Source organism: Triticum urartu, chromosome 1A (genome assembly GCF_056163025.1).
Source record: "Triticum urartu cultivar PI428250 chromosome 1A, HENAU_Tu73, whole genome shotgun sequence".
Classification (NCBI taxonomy): Eukaryota; Viridiplantae; Streptophyta; class Magnoliopsida; order Poales; family Poaceae; genus Triticum; species Triticum urartu.
The window spans coordinates 16,078,531-16,092,158 of record NC_141873.1 but is presented as its reverse complement, the minus strand read 5'-3'; the positions used below and the strand labels follow the sequence as shown (position 1 = coordinate 16,092,158).

The following is a 13,628-nucleotide window of genomic DNA, read 5'->3' as shown; positions in this document are numbered from 1 at the left end:
CTGTAAAAGAGAGGAAGTTAAGTGAAAAAGTTGTCATGCAAAAAGATAGTTTTTAAAGAAACCATGTATAATTCAAGATGATAAGAAATTGCCACTCGTATGCGCGTGTTGAGCCCCTTGTATTGACAAATAGGGGTGTGACCATTTATTCACTGTAAGTAGCGGCGCTGGACTCGATTAGTTGTATCTGAGGTCTTGACGACCTATTGGATGCTTTCGCTTGTCCGGGCGCCTTTAGTGTGCGGCTGCCAAGGAAGCCTCACTCTCTTCGGCGCGCAGAGATCGCTTGATATTTCCCTGTATTGTGATGATGCCACGTGGACCGGGCATCTTGAGTGTGAGGGAGGTGTAGTGTGGTATTGCATTAAAGCGAGTGAAAGCTTCGCGTCCGAGCAGTGCTTGATAGCCACTTTGAAACGAAGCGATGTGGAAAGTTAAATGCTCGCGACCGAAGTTATCGGGGAAGCCGAATATAACTTGTAGTAGGAGGGAGCCCGTACAACGAGCCCCTGGGCCTGGCGTTACTCCTTTAAAGGTAGTATTGCTATGGCGAATTTGTGTTGGGTCTAACCCCATCCCGCGGATTGTATCCTGATATATTAGGTTTAGGCTACTGCCGCCGTCCATCAAGACTCTTGTGAAGTGATATCCGCCAATTACTGGGTCTAATACCAGGGCAGCCCATCCTGCGTGTCGGATACTTGCTGAGTAATCGCGATGGTCGAAAGTGATCGGTTGAGATGACCAGTGGCAGGACTTCGTGGTGACAGGCACTTGGGTATACTTTCCTGGGAGTGCTGCGTTGTTTTTTCCCTTGATTACGTGTAACACGTTTACTGTTTTGACTTCTGGTGGAAATTTCTTTTGTTCCCCCGTGTCTTGCTTGGGGGGCTCGTCCTCGTCTTCACTTGGTGTATCCTCCCCCTTGTGTACGGCGTTGAGCTTGCCGGACTGCTTGAAGACCCAACATTCTCTGTGGGTATGATTAGCAGGTTTACCAGGGGTACTGTGAATCTGACATACTTGGTCCAGAATTTTGTTGAGGCTGAAAAATTCATCCCTGGTGCCTTAAGGGGCGGCTTTTGACCTGGCCGAGAGCTTTTGAATCCGGCATTTACTGCCGTGCCCTTCGTGTTGTCTTCTTTATTCCGGCGTTTGTTATTGCTGTTGCGCCGTGATTTCCCGTTTCCATCTCTAACTTCAGATGTACTGGGGTCGCTGGTGCTGCATCTGGCTAGCCAGCTGTCCTCACCCGCGCAAAAGCGGGTCATGAGGTTTGTTAATGCGGCCATCGTTCTCGACTTATTTTGGCCGAGGTGTCTGGCGAGCCATTCGTCACGGACGCTATGCTTGAAAGCTGCCAAGGTTTCGGCGTCCGGACAGTCGACAATCTGGTTCTTTTTAGTAAGAAACCTGTTCCAAAGCTTTCGGGCCGACTCTCCGGGCTGTTGAGTTATATGATTCAAATCGTCCGCATCCGGAGGTCGGACATAAGTCCCTTGAAAATTTGCCCGAAAGGCGTCTTCGAGCTCTTCCCAACTTCCAATGGAGCTTCGGGGAGGCCTTTGAGCCAGTGACGAGCTGGCCCTTTGAGCTTGAGGGGTAGGTACTTGATGGCGTGGAGATCATCTCCTCGAGCCATATGGATATGAAGGATGTAGTCCTCAATCCAGACCACAGGGTCTGTTGTTCTGTCGTATGCCTCTATGTTTACGGGCTTGAATCCCTCTGGAAATTCGTGGTCCAGCACCTCATCGGTGAAACATAGGGGGTGTGTGGCACCCCTGTAGCTGGGTGTACCGTGTTGTTCGGGTGTTTGTTGTGTTGCATTGTATGCTGGGGCGCGCTTGCGTGGTCCATAGATGGATCTTGTTGCGCCGTCCTTTGGGTGCGAGACCGGCGGATCTCGGGTAGGGGGTCCCGAACTGTGCGTCTAGACCGGATGGTAACAGGGGGCAATGGACACGAAGTTTTACCCATGTTCGGGCCCTTTCGATGGAGGTAAAACCCTACGTCCTGCTTGATTAATATTGATGATATGGGTAGTACAAGAGTAGATCTACCACGAGATCAGAGAGGCTAAACCCTAGAAGCTAGCCTATGGTATGGTTGTTGTTGTCTATGTTGTCCTACGGACTAAAACCCTCCGGTTTATATAGACACCGGAGAGGGTTAGGGTTACACACAGTCGGTTATAATGGTAGGAGATCTGCATATCCGTATCGCCAAGCTTGCCTTCCACGCCAAGGAAAGTCCCTTCCGGACACGGGACAAAGTCTTCAATCTTGTATCTTCATAGTCCAGGAGTCCGGCTGAAGGTATAGTCCGGCTATCCGAACACCCCCTAATCCAGGACTCCCTCAGTTGTTCTCTCCTTCTTTTTTTAGGAGCCCACCTTCCTTATTTTCACCCAAGGATCACATGTTGGTATTATATGGTCATTACCCTCTCCTTCCTTTCTTTTTGCCAAATTCTCTTTTCATATTATGCTTGCTAATCGTGCCACTCTTTTCCCTTATTTGTGCCCGCTGATCATGCCACACATCTCATGAAATTTAAGTCATATGTCAGCCATCTTTATTGCCATTAATTCTCTAGGCTGCTTATTGATTTTGAATAGGAAACATATATAAATCGGCCGAACAGATCATAAAGCAGCGAAGTGGTACTAATTTATAAAGAAACAAACCTTTTTGTTTGTGTCTTGATGCTTTAGTTCTGTTGGTTGGAGCCTTGGGCCTTGGCGTGCAACGTTGGGAGTTCGATTCCACATGAAGACATTTATTTTTTGCCTGATCTGGATTTTGTGTCATATTTTTTGCCTAGGCCGATTTCAGGCCAAGGCCCAGTAAGACGATTTAGCCTAGCCTGTACATGAAGTTGTATCGAGGATGAAGCTTACGAGCAGCGTGACGGACGAAATTGACGTAGCAAACCAAGAACGGACGAAAAACGGATGAAATTACTGTGCTAAAAATCAATAGCCCCTTTATTAATAGGTATAGGTATATATGTAGAGGTATAGAGTAGATATAGATATAGATTGCATACTGGCATGCCCCACATTTTACTTGTTGCTACGCCATTAGGAAATACCCCTACCCGGGATATTTCTTTTTAGTAAAGCACTACTAATTACACAACATCATGGAGCACCTTTCCCATCTCTTTTCTAGTGCATCACCGGGTAACACTCTTGAACGACTCTCAATTGTGGCTAAGAGGAAGAGAGCGGATAAGGAAGAGGAAGTGTACAGGGGTTTCTAGGTTGAATCTTCAGAAATAATCTTGCATGCAATGGGTATATGCTGCCCAAGACCTTGCTAAGCAAAGATTGCATCAAGCAGAGAGGCTTTCACACAAAAAAAATCGTTCATTTGAGGTCGATTTGGCCGATGATTCTTTGGCCGCGCTCCCTCAAACTTCGACTGGCAAGATGTAATGTTGGCTCAGTATCTTGGAGGTGTTCATATGAATAGGGTGCGCGTGCGTGCGTGCTTCGTAGGGGCGAGTGTACGTGCGGCATATGCGCTTGTACTGTGTTAGAAATATATATTTTAATGTTTTTGAGGGGTCTATATATATTTAAATAAAGTTTTTCGAAGGATAAAAAAGGTGTAGAAAAAATATTGGCCGGATTTTTGTGGTGCATCCCCTTGGGCTTGAACTCGGAGACGCCCTCGTCGAAATCCCGAAAGTACCCCTGTGCGAGATTGACCAAAACGAGCTCGCTCTCCCCCGTATCGTTCCCCTTCTCCAGCTCTCTCTCTCTCTCGCTCCCAGCGGCGGCGGCATCGCCGGAGCCGCCCCTCGACGGCGGCTAGCCTCCCTCGTCGGACGCGCTCCTCGACGGCGTCGCGATCCTCCCCGCGCGGCCCCTGGTTAGTCTCTCTCCCTCCCTGTCTCCCCCGCTCATCCCCATGCCCCCACGAGGCGGGGACCTAGGGTTAGGAGTAGGAGCTCGCCGCCGCCGCCCCGTCGTGCCGCCGCTGCTGCTTCGTGCCGACGCCGTTCCCGCGCTCTCGTGCGCTGACGCCGGGCCCCACGTGCTCGTGCGCTGCCGCTGCAGTCACGCGGCTGCTGCTTCTTGATGCCAGTCTCAAGCCTGATGAGAATAGTAGATTCAGTTAAAGCAACACAGTGGGAACTGCGAATTCATCAAACATTATGACAAACAAAGATTTAGGATGCTCACTCGCGAACTCTACCAGTCAATCTCCTTTGAATCAGAGCTTCCGTATCCCTTGGGAATACAGCCCAGCCATCACAGAGCATTGGGGATGTTATGTTTTTGCTGCATCTTCTTCAGTTCAAAGAGGTACAAGGCGTAATACGGCCATCTTTAGGCATATATATCATCGGAAACAAATGAAAGCAATGTGTTTAAGTCAAAAAGGGCGAATCGTCCAAGTTCCCACTTCCCAGGTAATGCATGACAACGAAGATTTTTTTTTTACAAAGTAAGAGTGGCAAATCCTCCAAGTCCAATGTAAGTAGTGGCTAAAAGTCAAATTCCCCTGTAGATAGATCCTGTCCCTCCCTTTCAATCCAACAACTCATGTGCCATGGGTGCACCTGGTAAATCAGTCATGTTGTTTCACAGTATAGTCTCTCCCCTAACACATTCGCTGCTGCCGTTCTTGCCCTACCATATCAACCGAACCACTTGTTATCTTCTGAATACCTTTGTAGAGGCCACAATCTCCTTGGAATCCTTCGTCCAGGGTTGCTTGAGATGCATCCGGGCTAGTAGTTGTTGGTTCATGGTAAGACCTAGCCCAACATTGCTTTAACTTTTCCAAATTTGTGGTGCGAGGTGGTAATCAGTGAAATATTTCTGCAGGTAATTGCCGTATAATTTTTTTGACAGTTGGTTTTCTGGTACTGACTCTGCGTAATCCATCCATAGGGAATTCTTGCAGAACTTGAGTACAGTCCTATGGGGTTCATCATCAGCTGTTCAACAGTGATGCGATGATAGAGACCAGAACATGTGGTAGTGGTAAGCTTAGGGGGGATGTACCGTGGTGGGCTTGACCGCTTCAAGAAAGCTCAGGCCTTGGAGCCGTTCTGTAACATCCCAAATTTTCAATTTAGAATGTTATATATTGGATCATCATTGCATATCATATTTTAATTTTGCATTTTGGTTGATCCTAGAAAATTCTATGCAACTCAAGGACCCATGGAGGTAGTTGGGGATTTCGTTATTTTCATATTTGAGTTTTCTCAAATTTTAAGAATAGGATCATTTGGTTTTATTTATTTTATCATCAGTTATTTCTATTACAAAAATATGAGAGAGGAAATAAAATGACTTTCCCAAAATAGAGAAATATTGAGGATTTAATAATAAAATCAAACAAAATTTTATTTCGGAGTTTTTCGGTGTTTTATTTGAATTTAGGAAAAATGTGCGTTTTTCAAAATTGCATTTAGGCCCTAAATAAATGTTCACTTTGTCGGGCTTGATTTTAGAAGCCCGGGAAAATTTATTTCGGAATTTTTGGAGTCCGTTTAGTATTTATTTTTATTTTTTTTCTGAGCGGAAAAAAAAGAACCGACCTAACGGGCCGTGTCCAACTAGGACTCTGGCCCGACTAGGCTTTATAAGCCGAGGCCTAGCCTCGGGGAACCCTAGCCGCCCCAGCCCCCAACCCTAGCCGCCGCCCGCGCCGCAGCCGTCGCTGCCCGCCGCCCGCGCCGCTGCCGCCACCCGCCCGCGCCGCCGCCGCCGCTGCCCGCCGCCGCGCCGCTCCGCGCCGCCGTTGCCGGACGCCGCCGCCGCCGCCTTGGTTCGCCGCCGCGCCTCGTTTTTCGTGCCTTCGGTTAAAAAATAATAAAAAAAACCGATCGGTTTTCGTCGGTTTAATAGATTCGTTTTTTAAATAGATCGGTTTTTTCGGTTTATTTATTTTTAGCGAGCGTTCGTCGTTTTTCTTTTTCTCGGATTAAATCCGTGATTTTTCTGATCGCGATTCCTGATCCGATTTTTGTTTTAGTTTAACTTTTCGGTCGTTTATCGGAATTAGGCAATTCAAGCGCCCAGAGTTTCGTCTTGAAACCCTCTATCCGTTTAACCAACTTAAACAAGATTTTGCTACTGTAAAATTTGCCCTAGATCCAGATTACTAGAACGAAGTTGTTTTCTTCCGCTGTTTGACTTTCGTTGCTTCGTTCGATTTGATTCTTTTTGCCAACCGGAGTTTTTAATTTGAACCTTCTGGTTAGATCTCTTATTTGAGTTTTACCTGTGCATTAGATGAGTACTTATTGTATGTTTGTTTGTTTGTCTGCGATAGAGTATCCGTAGTGCGCCGCCTGTTACTTCGAATCGCTAGGTTTCCTGGATCATCAGCAAGGCAAGTAACACTTTGATCATACCTTTTCTACTATCCAGTTTTATTGCATTAGATCAATCCTCACAAATTGCATGATTAGGATCTAATTAAATTATGGGATGGGAATTAGATGAGGTAGTACCTATTACCTGTTTATTATCAAAACCTTTGGGAGTTACTTCTACGTTTGCTTATTATGCCATGCTATGCTAGTAGACGTGGATTGGCTGAGTGATATCCATGACAGATGTGAGATTGATAATTAATGGTTTATCTAAGGTGGCAACTTAAACACACATCTGGGTGGATTGAGGCACCTGGGTATTCCAGGACTTGCCTGTTTTCTTTTGGACCGCCACCCAGGCTCAAAGAGATCATGAGACTTCATACTAAAAACTTCCGTGTGCAGCCACAAGCTATTATGGGCTCTATCATAGTTGACTAAGTTGTGCGAACTCTTACAGTGGTAGACTAGCAGATGTAGGGGATGTAGGTGGTACGGTCTACCCGATCGTAAGGTGTTAGCGCTTCTAAAAGACTATGTCTCGGTCATCCGTCTTCTCAAACACCATGTAGTGCGAGAAAACAAACGGAGGCGATCGAGTCTTGTGGGGAAAAGTGCGCAAACCTCTGCAGAGTGTAACAAACTAATCATGATTACCCGTGTTCCCGGTTATGGACATCTTGAGTATCTAGTGTTTGGATTATCATGTGAATCTCAACATGTTACTCTAAATTAATTTTGTTGGGTTATGTTTAATGATGATGCTTAATTAGGATTGAGAATGCTGTCAACCATTCTCAATGTTTAACAACCACTTTGATAGTAATTAAAATTTTATTCCTTTGAAGTAGGGAAAAATTGGTTTTACGCAAAACTGTAACCATAGAGCTTTCCACCAGCCAAATATGCATATAGTATAGCTGTTTCATTCCATTACTCTCTATGTGTTACCTTGCCAGCATATTCCACGTGCTGACCCGTTTTCAGGCTCTCTCAGCATAAATTGATAATTTTCCTAAAATGTTGCATGCAAAGAATCCTGCAATTAAAGTTCTCAATGAGCATTAGTTTAGTGTGTAGCTCTCTCAGGTATGGTCCTGTAGAATTATTTGAGACATCCACTCACTGACTTGGTTAGAGTAACCCTCGCTTAGTTATTGTTACTCTCGCTTTTTTCCCACTTTCACATTAGTTTAGTGTGTAGCTCTTTCCACATTAAGAACTTTTTTAGTGTCACCCTCGCTTTCTTCCCTCTTTCCTTCCTCTCATCACCCTTGTCTGACTCCTAAACCACGCGACTGATATATTTCTTCTAGTCATTTGGCATGCTCATGGCAGACAGGAAGATCGTGAAGGCATGTGCTGAGCTTATTGTAATGTAAATTGCATAAGTACTTCTGGTTCGATGCAACCCATGTGAGCTGTCCATACATATACTCCCTCCGTTTCATATTACTCGTCGCTGATTTAGTACAATATTAAATCAGCAACGAGTAATATGGAACGGAGGGAGTAGTTGTTAATCTAAGCAGTAATTATTAATTAGCCGGGTGTATTGATCCCAGTGTTTGACTGAGCCTGATGCTGTGCAAAGGTAGCATGCAAATATATACAGCCTGATGCCACCAAAGTGTTCGTTGGCCCAACTTTATGAAGAAAGGAAGTGTGGTTCTACAAATCACACCTTGACTTTTGTGAACTGTCAATTGCTTGACTGTCACTAGAAAAAAGGATCATGGAAGCACTTCCTCTCAAGGAGAGAGGTGCATATATACTACTCCCTTTGTTCCTATATGTAATACATTCTGGCATTTCAATTTAAACTGCCAAAACGTTTTACATTTAGGAACAAAGGTAGTACTCAATTAATAATATTATCTCAATCCTTTGAACATTTCAGTAATTGTTCACTCTAAATAAGAGTGACAAGAGGACATATTGGTAGTTACTACTCCCTCCGTCCCAAAATAAGTGTCTCAACTTTGTACTCCAAGGTGAAGTTGTACTAAGCTTGAGACACTTATTTTGGGACAGAGGGAGTACTATTTTAACTAGAAATGACCGGGTGTACTGAAGCAAATCTCTTAAAGGTTTTCAAAAGTTTGGAAAGAAGGAAAAATCATTTCTCAAAAGTTCCATAGTAGTATATTTTGACATTATTTGCAGGGAATTTGTAATTCTTGTATCCTTACAAAAGAAAAAAAATCCCTTCTCAAAACAGGATTTTGAACATGTATTGCAGTTTCCTATGCAGTATTAGCCTATTAGGTGGGATGGCATGTTACTTCACCTTGGAGTAGGCAACCCACTAGCAATTTCTTTGCCTCAATCGATGTACTGCAGATCTGGACAAGTTCTTGTTAGAAAATAAATATCGTGAGCAAGTACATCCATGGCCAACTTGTGCTGCCTTGCACCCAGTGGAACTCACGTGCATGATTCTCTGCTAACCAGTACATTTTACCTTGCCTATAGACAATGGAGCCTCTCCTTCCGACTACACCAACATTGCATTGCCATTAGTGTGGGAACCCTGACAAGCAGAGAGAACTCAGAGTGACCAACAATGGAAAATTTTCTGGTGAGCGCAGCGACGGGAGCAATGACCTCCCTCCTGGGGAAGTTGGGCACCATGCTGACCGATGAATACAAGCTGCTCAAGGATGTCCGTGGTGACATCGAGTTCCTCAAGGATGAGCTTGAGGCGATGCAGAAATTCCTCCTCATGATGGCAGATGTGGAGGAACCCGACCACCAAGCTAGACTTCGTGCTGATGCTGTGCGGGAGCTGTCCTATGATATTGAGAACAAAGTTGACAAGTTTATGTTACTTGTCAACCATGAGTCCAGTTCCAAGTCAGAAGGCTTCAAGGAGCTTTTTGGCAAAAGCATGAAAAAGATAGCGAGCATTAAGACTCGCCATAAAATAATGAAAGATGTCAAAGACATTAAGGGCAAAGTCAAGGAGATCAGCGAGAGATATGCAAGGTAAAGAATAGTGTGTAGAGGCTAGAGGGGTTCTGCTTGAGGCATTGTATGTTGGTCATCATGCCCAAAAAATTTGTATTAAAGCCATCAGTCTTTCAAGACTTTGTTTTACTATCAGTGACACATATGCTATCTCCCTTAATTTTTGTCACCTATATCTCATTTCCTTCTCCTGCACTGAAGGTACAAGATCGATGATTCTTCCATGCCTAGAAATGAAAAGGTTGACCCACGAATTTGTGCGGTATATAAAGATACAACTGAGCTTGTTGGCATTGATGCCCCAAGAGATGAGCTTGTAAAGTTGCTGAGTGATGAGGAAGGTGAATTGAAAAATCAGCACAAAGTTGTCTCTATTGTTGGGGCTGGTGGGTTTGGTAAGACGACACTTGCTAGACAGGTCTATAACAAGCTTGAAGCAAATTTTGACTGTCGAGCTTTTGTGTCAATCTCACGAAGCCCTGATATGACGAAGATCTTGAGTTCTGTATTATCCCAATTGCGCAACCAAGATGAAGATCATGCTGGAGTAGGGGATCCACAACTTCTCATTGACCATATCAGAAATTTTCTGAAAGATAAAAGGTACTAATATGTAATTACTACAACTAATGCTTGCATAATTTTTTGAAAAAGGTTATCAGCAGATCTTGCTCAGGTTGTTGTTGGTTGTGGCCTAGTATCTAGATGAAACTACTCCTTTTATAATTTAAATATAGACAATGTCATCAACCTGTGATTGTGAATGGGTTACATATCACACGCAACCAACATTTAGTTCTGAACATTGGTATGCCTCTATTTTCTGGTTCCAGCTATTTTCCCTGGCGAGTTGCCAATCTATTCGATTGTGAATACTGATGCAATTTATCCAATGCAACCAACTTTAATTATCTAGATCTTCAAAAATTGCTTTTGTACGTTACTTCATAGGTGTCTATTCTGTTAATTAATCCATGATTTTTTTTCCAGATTGTTATGCTATTTTGTAGTTTGTTGGCTTCATATTAAATGTTTAAATGTTGTTTTCACTCATGCCATTTCCTGTATCGTGGGCTTGAGGTGTATAATGTTGCCACTTTCCACTCATGCATGTTAATATGTAATTTGCCTGAATATAACTTGTTGATATCAGCATGACCACATGCATGCATGCATGCATTCTTCTTTGGTTTAATTCCTCCACTCATGCATTATCTTTCCTCCAAGAGTTGATTGAACCTTAAGATAACTTGCATCGTGTATGAGTTATTTGTCCATGGGAGGTTGTGGTTTTTAATTTTATTTGAATCGGGACTTCCACCTGCGATCGTGTACTTATGTAAACTTAGATGCTCATATTACATTTGGTGCAAATGTTGTAAGATTTTGTATTTTACTCTAATGATACATTTGGGTGGTATGCTTTTAATTATCATATTAGCAAACCCACAAACCAAGCCCTTGTCAAAAAAGGCCTATGAAAAGTCACATCTACTGAATATTGATCATGGAACAAAGTTTCCACCTTGGATTGGTTCAAACTACAATAGTGGAATTATTTATCTACCTTCCGTGTAGAATTGTTAGAATCTTTTTCCATTTAATCAAATTTATAGGCCTGCACTAGGATTAACTGTTGTGCCCATTGCTAAACATACATAACCTCTTCTTTAATTACTGTGAATATCCTGTAGAACATGCTTCTATACTCCATCACATATAATTTAATATATTTATGCCAAAACTATACTGCAGGTACTTGATAATAATTGATGACATATGGGATGTACCCACATGGAAAATTTTGGAATGCGCTTTTGTCAAGGGCGGTCATGGCAGTAGAGTAGTGAGCACAACACGTAAAAATGATGTAGCAAAATCATGCTGCTCGTTTGACAGAAATCTTGTCTACAAAATCAAACCACTTAGTGATGCTGACTCAGCCAAGTTATTTTTCAAGAGAATATTTGGTTGTGTGGAAATGTGCCCTTCCAACTTGAAAGAAACCTCGGAAGATATTTTGAAAAAGTGTGGTGGGTTGCCACTGGCTATCAATGCCATATCAAGCTTGTTGGCAACTGGAAAAAGGGAAACAGAACAAGAGTGGAATCGGGTCCGTAACTCTATTACTTCTATAGAAGGCAAAAGTTCTGATATAGAGGCTATGAAATACATATTATCGTTGAGCTACTTTGACCTTCCACTCCATCTAAGAAGTTGCCTATTGTACTTAACTTTGTATCCTGAAGATTATGAAATCGAAAGGAAACGGTTAGTACACAGATGGATTTCTGAGGGTTTTATCCGTGGTAAAGACGGAGATCTAGTTGACTTGGGAGATATGTATTTCCATGAGCTCGTTAATAGAAGTTTAATACAACCGGTGAAAGTAAAATATAATGGTAAGGTATCATGGTGCCGAGTTCATGACACCATCCTTGATTTCCTCATTGACTTATCTCACAGAGAGAACTTCTCTACTTTGTTAAGCAATAAAGCGAAGCCAGATCGCAGAATTCGTCGACTGTCTCTGACAGGGAATGAAGATCAAGGGATTGTCGAGCAGTTGGATATATCACATGCTCGATCACTTGGTGTCTTCGGGCCTACCAAACAGTTGCCTTCCCTTGTGAAGTCAGATGCTCTGCGTGTGCTGGATCTAAGAGTTTGTGGAGGATTGGGAAATCATCAGGTCAAAGATATTGGAAAACTTGTTCAGTTGAGATACTTGAACATCGATGGTACACATATAACTGAGCTTCCTAATCAAATTGGGGGCTTGGAGTATCTAGAGACGCTTGCTACAGATCCCAAATTTCCTGTGTTGCCTGAATCAGTTAGTCTGCTAAAATGCCTCGCTCGTTTGTTTGTTGGGAATGGCACCAAATTGCCGGATAGGATTGGAAACATGGAGAACTTGCAGGAGCTTGAGGATATAAACCCCTTTGTGCAATCGCTGAACTTTACAGAAGAGCTTGGTAAACTGATAAATTTGAGGAAACTGAAAATCAGTTGGCACACCATCAAATCTGACGATGCAAGTCATAAGGAGAAGTTAGTATCCTCCCTTTGTAAACTGGATAACTGCAACCTCCGCATCCTGTATATTGTATTTTATCTGGAGGAAGAGGATAGCTTCATAAAAGATTTGTGCTTCCCGAGTCTCAATTGTGTCCGAAACATTTGTCTCTCGCGTGGAGAAATCCATTGGATTGCCAAGTGGCTGCTTTCACTTGCCAACCTACAAAAATTGTACATCACTAGTGGGGAGATAGAGCAGCAGGATCTTGAGATGATAGGAAGCATATCTACCCTTGTCCGATTTGATGTGTGGTATGTGTGTGAAGGTCCCATCATCAGCAGCAGCAGTGGATTTCAACAATTACAGAAGTTTACCCTCAGTTTTTGTAACGGGTTCATGTTTGAAGCAGGGGCTATGCCAAATCTTAGGGAGCTTCATCTCATTTTTCATCTACATGAGTTAAAATCAGCTGGTAGTGTTTTTGATTTTGGCATCCAACACCTCGCCAGCCTCGCTAACATCCATGTCTTGATACACTGCAATGGAGTCACGGCAGCGGATGTGGAGGCTGTTGAGCGTGCTTTGAAGAGCATGGCCGAGGCAAACCCCAACCGACCTGCACTGGAAATCAGTAAAATATGTGAAGGTGACATGTTACCAGATGAATGATAAAAAGGACTGAACATTTACTGGAAGAGCTAGCCAAAAGGCGCGTGGACACCTAGGATGAGTGTGAAGAACATGTATCGGATGGATATGCATGTTCAGTCTGATTCCTGGAAAAACTCTTGTCAACTTCTTTGTTTGGATTTGAGTCCTCCATGGCATGTTTTGATGCTTTCTGTGAAATTAAGTAGAGACAGGAATAATTGATGTTGTAAACATGAAGATCAGTCATGTATGGTGCTTTTGCTTCCGAACAATGTGATTTTTTTAATCATTACTTTCCCAATGTTTTGGGCTGTCTGTATATCTTGCTGCCTCACAGAAGCGACTTGATAACGTGGTCAAATCCACGTCTCTGTAGATTTTGTTCCGCACTTCCGTGTTCCTTCATTATTATTATTGTTTAGTCTTCACTCTTCAGTTCCTGACTTCTGTGTTTCTTGTGTCTTCAGGAGAAATTGGTTCAGTGGTGTTGTTTTCCTTGTTCTGCTAAGAGAAGTCGATGCAGACTTTTAAGGATTTTAATTAGTGGTAACATGTGCTGGTACTTCAGTAATTATGAGCTAGCTACATCTGATGCAATGCATTGTAGTAGGAATTAACTAGCAGCAACACCTTCTTTTCC

The 13,628-nt window shown here is 43.2% G+C and overlaps 1 protein-coding gene across 5 annotated transcripts; it reads left to right on the top strand.

The window, feature by feature from the left end:
* The first annotated feature begins 3,700 nt into the window (after positions 1-3,700).
* On the top strand, positions 3,701-13,409 carry LOC147988441 (disease resistance protein RGA5-like). 5 transcript variants are annotated; one of them, XM_087544330.1, is made up of 6 exons: positions 3,702-3,881; positions 4,910-5,002; positions 6,303-6,362; positions 8,821-9,333; positions 9,517-9,918; positions 11,071-13,409. In XM_087544330.1, the coding sequence occupies exons 4-6, from the start codon at positions 8,912-8,914 to the stop codon at positions 13,004-13,006; spliced, it is 2,760 nt and encodes a 919-aa protein (XP_087400456.1). In that variant the 5' UTR covers positions 3,702-3,881; positions 4,910-5,002; positions 6,303-6,362; positions 8,821-8,911; the 3' UTR covers positions 13,007-13,409. The 5 variants fall into 5 exon arrangements, with proteins under 5 accessions (XP_087400460.1, XP_087400456.1, XP_087400455.1 ...); XM_087544329.1 differs by having other exon boundaries at positions 6,303-9,333; XM_087544334.1 differs by lacking the exons at positions 4,910-5,002; positions 6,303-6,362 and having other exon boundaries at positions 3,701-3,881.
* Positions 13,410-13,628: the final 219 nt, after the last annotated feature.